At 38.4% G+C, this 8,965-nt stretch overlaps 1 protein-coding gene across 1 annotated transcript; it reads left to right on the forward strand.

The window, feature by feature from the left end:
- Positions 1-1,207: 1,207 nt before the first annotated feature.
- On the forward strand, positions 1,208-5,326 carry LOC123764993 (ribosomal protein L10Ab). The gene is made up of 5 exons (XM_045753304.2): positions 1,208-1,358; positions 1,692-1,844; positions 3,237-3,385; positions 4,637-4,809; positions 5,134-5,326. The coding sequence occupies exons 1-5, from the start codon at positions 1,213-1,215 to the stop codon at positions 5,302-5,304; spliced, it is 792 nt and encodes a 263-aa protein (XP_045609260.2). The 5' UTR covers positions 1,208-1,212; the 3' UTR covers positions 5,305-5,326.
- The last annotated feature ends 3,639 nt before the right edge of the window (positions 5,327-8,965 follow it).

Below are 8,965 nucleotides of genomic sequence, written 5' to 3' on the forward strand. Positions count from 1 at the left end.
AGTGTAGCTCCCTCTGGTCAGTGTGGCTCCCTCTGGTCAGTGTGGCTCCCTCTGGTCAGTGTAGTTTCCTCTGGTCAGTGTAGCTCCCTCTGGTCAGTGTGGCTCCCTCTGGTCAGTGTAGCTCCCTCTGGTCAGTGTAGCTCCCTCTGGTCAGTGTGGCTCCCTCTGGTCAGTGTAGCTCCCTCTGGTCAGTGTAGCCCCCTCTGGTCAGTGTAGCTCCCTCTGGTCAGTGTGGCTCCCTCTGGTCAGTGTGGCTCCCTCTGGTCAGTGTAGTTTCCTCTGGTCAGTGTGGCTCCCTCTGGTCAGTGTAGTTTCCTCTGGTCAGTGTGGCTTCCTCTGGTCAGTGTGGCTCCCTCTGGTCAGTGTAGTTTCCTCTGGTCAGTGTGGCTCCCTCTGGTAAGTGTGGCTATTCAAAGGCTAAATAATATTAATAAACATATGCATTTAAACATATGTATTTAGACAGGTGATGGGCCCCCTGGTGCTGGTGGGCTCCATGATGTTGGTGGCCCCCATGGTGTTGGTGGCCCCCATGGTGCTGGTGGCCCCCATGGTGCTGGTGGCCCCCATGGTGCTGGTGGCCCCCATGGTGCTGGTGGCCCCCATGGTGCTGGTGGGCCCCTTGGTTCTGGTTTCCCCCCTGGTGTTGGTGGGGCCCTTTGTGCTGGTGGGCCCCATGGTCCTGCATGGTGGCCCTCATGGTGCTGGTGGGCCTCCTTGTGCTGGTGGCCCCTATGGTGCTGGTGGCCCCCATGGTGTTGGTAGCTCCCCACCCCCTGGTGTTGATGGGGCCCTTTGTACTGGTGGTCCCCATGGTGCTGGTGGCCCCCATGGTGTTGGTGGTCCCGTGGTGCTGGTGGTCCCCCTGTGGCAAACATCCCTTTGTGTCGCGTTATGAAATGGTAAATTTCGCGGCAAAATAACCATTGGAGTTAATGGGTTACGAAAGCCACCACAAGAGTTTACTAACCAGCCAGCAAATGATTTTGTTCAGAACTCAGTTCGATACTAAATACACTTTCAAGTGTTTATTACAGATGTATTAGAATTACATACAGTACACGAGGACACACGACACACGGGTCATCGTGCATCCTTTCCACCAACGTATCCATTGCAGTAAATATGTATCACGCATGAATATACTTTAAACAAAACTTACACATATTAAAACTTGAAAACAAAAATAAAAAAGAATAATTATAAAGAAATATGGGATGCATGATGTGTAATAAAAAGAAATCGCGGGAAAAATGCAAAGATTATGGCGAGTTACTTACTGCAGGTCTGGCCCCGACCAGCGGCCATGATGCTCAGTCTTTCCCCGGGAGCCGCAGCCAGACACGCACCATGACCAGGTCTGTCCCGTGTTTTACACACTTCCTGCACTTTATATTACCTTGTATAGTGTTCGCATAGTGCCGGGAGCAATGCTCTGATGCTTGTTGGTGTGATGGAGCCCTGGAAATGAGTGAGAGTGGGGGAGATGTGAGGCTACATAAGGTGGCGGCGACACGCGGGTCCCCATGATGGCATGTATTAGCTGCTGAAGTAAAAAGTGATGTTTAACTAGTCTGAGGGACGGTCGCGGTGGTGGGCCGAGCATCTTGTACACCATTTGTGGTGGATATGTGTATAAATGTTTATTTTTAGGGTTTGACAATTATTGAGGTGAATGTTTTCTCCTGCAGCAAGGTGAGCCGCGACACGCTCTACGAGTGTGTCAACGCCGCCCTTCAGGGCTCTAAAGACAACAAGAGGCGCTTCAGGGAGACTGTGGAGCTGCAGATTGGCCTGAAGAACTATGACCCCCAAAAGGACAAGCGTTTCAGTGGCACTGTGAAGTAAGTTGACCTGACCTGCAGTGGTGCAGCAGGGCGCCCCGAGCCATGACCAGCGGAGGTGACCAGAGGTGCTAGGTGCTAGGCTGGTACAGGGGGGGGGGGGAGGTGCTAGGCTGGTACATTGGAGCATGCTAGGGCGGTACAGTGGGGGGAGGGGTGCTAAGCCGGTATATTGGGGCACGCTAGGGTGCTAGAGCAGTACAGTAGGGCACACTAGGGAGTACAGTGGGTGGGGACATCAATGTCAGTTTGCTCAAATTTGATAGTGATATGAGTAATTTATTGCAAGATTTTTAGTTTAGTTTTAATGTTAATTTGGGATGTTTGTCAAATGGGGAAACTTGGGGGGGGGGGTATCAGCATCCAGGGTGCTGCTGGCTGTGTTGATGCTGAGGTCTCATAAACCTGAGTTACAAAAAAAAATCACTTATCACTATTATAAAATAAATTACAAATTTAATTTGATCATGTATAGCATTCCTAGAGAGAAACAAGGGTGTTTTTTTAAATACTTATTTGGTTAGCAGCTCGTGAGGTATAACAGTTCGGTGGTCTGGCGGTGGTGTGCCCTGTTGTCCACAGCTTGGTTTAGGGAGCCATGGTCACCCTTGGCGGACCTGTACCCAGGGTCTTAAAATAACTGGGGAGGCAAGGTAACTTGCCGTTAGCCTTTATTGGTGGTTTAGTGCCTGAAGACATTGTAAACCCAAGGAAAGTTGGTGAGTATGTGATTATACTTGAATGTTAAGGTTCGGCCGACTAGATCTCTGGGTACTCACTTTGAGGAAAGTAAATGGAACTTTTCCATGTAAACTGTTTAAATGCATTAAGACTTCGGTTACAGTGGCTGTAAAGAAAGCCAAAAGTGAGATGTTGCCATTAGCTTGGCAGTCAGAAATAATACTTGAAATAAATTATTCAAAACCATTTGAGCAAAACTGACAATGGACAATTTTTTTTTATTTGTGGCCATCATTCAATGTATCGCTCTGCTAATGTGAAAAATGGGTTAATACATTTGCTTGCAAAAATTAAGTAAAATACAACTTTTATTTTTGTGAACGTTGAAAGTAAGCTGGGTGGGGAATCATTAGGACAGTGGACGTTTGGCAATGTAATTTTGCAGATTCCATTTATTAAAGTAATAGGAAAATGGGGAAAATATTTTACTTAATTTTAAGAAGCTTTTGGGTGGCATCAACTAATTCTATGGACCAATTCATGGTTACTGCTTATTTAGCATGTTCTTAGACATGTTTTAATCACATTAAATATTAGTATAGGTGGTAAGCATATGAATAATTTGAGGTTTCAATAGTTTTATTTTTTAATGTTTGAGAACTGTATGTGAAGGAGTTTGGCATAGGATAACATTATTTAATCTACTGGTAGGTTGAAGCACATTCCCAAGCCAAAGATGAAGGTATGCGTTCTTGGGGACCAGATGCACATAGATGAAGCGGGTGAAAATGATTTACCATGCATGTCGGCTGATGACCTCAAGAAGCTAAACAAGGACAAGAAACTTGTTAAAAAACTAGGTGAGTTGTACATGTGTGTCCTGTGAAATTAGGCAATTTTTCTTTGGAATACTGTACTACAGTATTATTAATACCCAGTAAATAATAATAAGAATTAAATATCAATATCTAAGCTAGGTTCTTCAAGGAAGATTGTGGTGCAATATAATTGTTTGCCTCATCTGTATGACGCATGGTGCCTCTGCATGTGGTAGTTTTGTTGTACTTACTGTTGAACCCTTAAAATGCGAACATCATTAAATTGCAACTTCATCAGAATTTGCAATTTTGTTTATAATACTGTGGAAGACACATGACTTAAAAAATAAAAATAGGTAATGGATATAATTATAGCATTAACAGCAAAGGTGTGTACACATTAGATAACTGCATTATGGGGAACTGGAAAGAATGAGATTATCTAGAACTACAATTTAAATATGCAATACCCATATTGCATTTGCACTTAATAATGCATGAAATGTTGACAGTAATGTTCAGTGCTGTTCCTATTCTACCATCTAAAATTACCTTGAATATTTTCACTAGTCATTATCATTGTTGCTCATTAGTTATCCACGTTTTCTGAAGTTATTTCTGAATTGTTTAAAAATGATTTTGCAGAAATATAAATATTTGTATTTGAGCAAGTGGTAAATGAAATTAAATTGCTCAAATACATGCCCTGCTAACTAAAGTTGTAAAAATAGTTTGCAGCAAAGTAACTTAATTACAAGTTAAGGATTAAATCTGATAAAATGGCAGTATGGGGATATGGAAAATAACTAGGCAAGGTCAGCCTATGAATAATAGGGTTTGTAAATGCAAGTGTTAAAACATACTAAGTACTTGTTAGTTACCAAATGTAATTCAATGAAATGTTACGAATCTACCTCCAAACATTCATATGTTTGATTCACATTCACATTCAGCAAATATAATTTCAAAAATTTATTTAGCTTTGCTGTAACATTTGGTTAAATTAAAAAAGATTTTAATGTCTTAAGGGGTTTATATAAAATATCTGGGAGATGTATTTCGTAGAACATTTTGCTCCCAGTGACCATTGCATCACTTGATTTATTTCAATAAAAGTATAATGTTTTTGTATAATTGCAGATAGTAAACTAAAATTAAATTGTATATTTGTATGATGAATTGATTTTACTGATCACTGATGTTACCACTCAGCTCACTCTGAAGATAATCTAGTGTCTTAGTTTTATGCTGTTATTTTTTTGTTATAACTTAAAAGCCCTATTCTTCCAACAGCCAAGAAATATGATGCTTTTATTGCATCTGATGCCCTGATTAAGCAGATTCCTCGTCTGTTGGGCCCTGGTCTTAACAAGGCCGGCAAGTTCCCTACTATGTGCACTCACTCTGAAAAGCTGAGTGACAAGGTTGATGAAATAAAGGCCACTATCAAGTTCCAGATGAAAAAGGTATGTAATTTATAGATGATTGAAATGGTACATTTTTTCTTCCTATATTTAAGCATGTCTACCCACACATACATGACTGCCACTTTCACCAGATTCACAAGTGGTAGTCATGCATGTGGGGTTAATTGTCATTTTCAGCTTTGGTGGTTGGATGTGGGGTTTTTCAAAATTTACTTCTCTGGTCTTTGGTATTTCCATGATGCAATGCATGTATTATCTGAGCTAAATTTGTGCCTTGAAGCCATATTTCTACTGATTCATTGATAAGACTTTACTGCAATTTTGTGAATTACATTTTTATCACATTTTTTTTTAATTCTGCAGGTGTTGTGCTTGTCAGTTGCAATTGGCCATGTGGATATGAATGCTGATGAGCTGGTTCAGAACATCTACCTTGCAATGAACTTCTTGGTATCGCTTCTTAAAAAGCATTGGCAAAATGTTCGTTCCCTTCATATAAAGTCTACAATGGGGAAACCCCAACGTCTGTATTAAGCTAATAAATGGCAGCAGGTTATTTTGTTTCATTTTCAGAATTTAAAACCTGGATGAAATGAGGACAAATTTGAAATTGGTGGAATTGAAATTGAAATTTTCTTTTTATATAGAAAGCAGGCTGGGAAGATTGGTAGTCATAGTAAATGTGAGGTGGGGATTGATTAGACAAGGCAGGAGATATGTTGAGGAACAAGGCTGGGTGAAATTGGTTTGTGATAGTTAATGAATAAACTACTGCTTTTCAAAAGCGGCCTTTCATCTGGTTTTAGAAAGTTTGAAGTGCTTGTTCAGACATTGGTGGTGTAGAAGTCATTGTTTAGAATTTATATATGGTAGCCTTTTTTGTTTCTAAGGCTGTGAGGTGTATTTTACATATAGGAAGCAAAGACCAATTACTAAAATGGTAATAAGGAACTAAAATTTTTGGCCTCAAATCTACCGAGGTGTCTGGAGACAGCTGGTGGCTATTCAAATAAGAAATGCAGCCTTAACATTCCTGGTACAAATAAATTCAAAATGTGAATTTTTTTAAACTGCCTTTTGCATATCCAGAAATCCTGCTGGATACAAGCCACTTTCTGGCTTTGTGCCTTTGTACCAATTCTAATTAAAACCTAAGCACTTAAAAGTTGTGCTGGCAATACCTAACAGCAAATGCATGTAGAGCTAGCAATTATAAAGATTTTTATTAAAAAATAATTCTTCATTCAATAAAGGCTTTTTTAAAGGCTAGCAATTATAAGTATATTCCTATGACGAGCATTATGATTTATAGGCACTTCATTTACCTAGTCTCATACCGGAGTTGGGAAACATTGTAGGTGCTGCCAGACTTGGCAGATCTAAACAATATCCACACGATTGGAATGGGAACCTGTCAGTCATAATTGCTTTGTTAGCTTACACGAGGTAGTAGCATGGTCCAATATTTGGACTAGATTATTTGAAGGGATTCTTTTCCCACCATTCACCTTGATAAAATTCTTTAAATGGTACAAGTTTGACAAGATTCACTAATTTTATGCTCTACTTCCAGCCAATATTTTATTCTGGCTTTAGAATTTTAGCATTTAATATTTCCATCTAGTATTGTACCATCAATCCATTTGCTTTGGTATTGTAAAGATGATTTCCTATGCCTTGTTAATGTGAAAAAAAACTATACAGGCTGTGTTACATCACTTACAACAGTTTCTGAAGCCCTTATCCCTCGCTCCATCCCAGGATCTCCTAGTTACAGTAAGTATTTCCTAGAGGATCATAGTGCTAACTGTTCTCCCTGGCTTGGTGCCGCCTCTTGATAATTACTGTACCTATTTCCTAGAGGCTCTCCAAAACTTAACTTTTCATTCTTGTAATGCTTTTATCATCCCTTAAATTTTGTTGTTCCTTTCTATTAGCCACAAGTGAATAACTTTGGCACTTGATGGAACCAAGCATCTGCACTTTACCGTCTGAACAGGAGTGTCCTGTTTTGTAATGTATTTCATAAAATATTTACTGGATAATCTAAAATCTTGCTTTCCCTGTGTTCTTATTTGCTTGTCCTATAAAATCCTTTGTAAAAAAACATTTAGCACCATTGACCATCTTAATATTGTGGTACACTGAATGATATATTTTTACTGCATTGTGTAATTTGCAATATAGTAGCTATTACAAACTACTATATAAGGTACTGTACTATCAAATGTTTTAACTAAAGAAATTTCCAACTTTTCTAATCCAATTAAGTTTATGCATTGGCAAATCATTAACTGTTATTTAGATTAATGTAAACCAACAAATGTTAAGCACCACAACAAAAGTAATCACCTTGTTAGAACAATTGTACTGTGCACACTGACAAATTTAGGCTTTGCCTAAGCCTGTTGAACAAAAAATTTTTCTTATTCAGTGAATTATAATGACAATTTTTTTTTCTATCAATCAGGAATTTTTTTGCACTACTTTGAATCTATACTGTATTAGAAAAATTTACCTTATGACTTTTCAATTTATTTACTGTACTCTTCAAAGCAAACTTATTCATTTGTACTCTAAACCTCCTATGAATATTTTTAAATAATGTACACTTTTATTGGGAATATTGAAGTCTGCATCCCAAAATTCTACACCAATTATATACCTGCACATTTTTGTTTTAAAATATTCTCCATAATTGCCAGTTGGACAGATAATGTTTATATTTTACCTCAGCAGAATGGACTCTTAATTGAAGAACATGTAGAAGTTTCTTTTGATTTGGAGGATTGAGAAGTTATTGGTCCTTAAGTCTTGTCAGTATCTGCAGTGTGAATGACCAGCTTTGTGACACCATGGAGATAATTATGCAGCTTGGTGAGTTAATTGATAATATATATTCTATTTAAAATTTGTCTAATTCTGGCTTAAATGAGTGGAGGGTATGTTGCTGGTGGCATATTTGGCTGTATTTATAAGAGAAATGGTTTTGTCGTTGAACAGTTGATGCTGGCAGGATGGTGAGTGGGATGGGATCAGGTGTGAACAATTTGCAGAATATGGTAGGGTACAAGAGGTGGATGGACACAGTTTGTAATTAGGGTGTTAATGTGTGTGTTGATCCCCCCCCCCCCCCCTCTTCCCATCACCAAGCCAAGCATTGAAATAGGTGGTTATTCAGTGAGTGTATTTGTTGGTACTCTAAATGATAATTCATGAGGACTATACAGTACACTGGTGTGCTGCTGTGGATAACTGCTAATATATGGGGTGGTAGGTTATTGTGAATAATAATTTTTTGTAACCTTTATGCAAATTGTCCTTTTTTCTCCAGGCTGATTTCTTTTCACCATTAAATCTGGGCACGTGGTAATGAGGAAGTCTAAATGTGTACAAATACAAATATAATTTTTGTGCTGAAACATTTTTGTTTTTTCTAAGAAATGTTGATCTGGATGTGTGATAGTACATAAGCTGTGCTATATTAGCCTTATCATGATGATATCAGCGTGTCAGCTGAAAAGTATGATGTATTCTATCTTAAGTTCTGATATTATTTGCACAATGTAGAATTTTTTTGTTTTATTTTATTTTACAACTGATCTTTCTCTTCCACAGGCGTGTCGGGTATATACAGGGTGATCATTGTTATATTGTCTACTAGTCTCTACTAGTGATATGCTTATCTAGTATCTTTTGAACATCCTGCAACTTTGATAGTGGTGCAGTCTCCTGGGCTTGGCAGGGAGATACAGTACTTGACAAGTTCCTTGTGCATAATCTCGGTAAGTATATACGAGTGCATTAGATTTATACTGTATGTAGATTATTTTTTAAAGCTGTTATAATTACAAGTTTAGTCAAAATTGAATTATTAATTATAATTTATAAGATGTTATAATGGAAGAAATTCCAGAAGGGCTATTTGCCCTACCGAACTCAAATGTTTTTACTCAACATTTATGAGTTCGGTTGGGCAAATAGCCCTTCTGAAATTTCTTCCATTAAGTATAAGTATCAATTAAGTATTTCTACCATATAACAATCCAGTCGATGCCTTGTCTATTATTAATTATGATGTTCCATCAAGAGCCCTATTTACAAACTGGTATTTATCCAGGAAATTTCATACTTTAAATTATCCAGTGATATATCTTTGCCTAATTATGCAAAATTATATCTTTAGCAGATTTAT

This window comes from Procambarus clarkii, chromosome 29 (genome assembly GCF_040958095.1).
Source record: "Procambarus clarkii isolate CNS0578487 chromosome 29, FALCON_Pclarkii_2.0, whole genome shotgun sequence".
In the NCBI taxonomy this organism is placed as follows: Eukaryota; Metazoa; Arthropoda; class Malacostraca; order Decapoda; family Cambaridae; genus Procambarus; species Procambarus clarkii.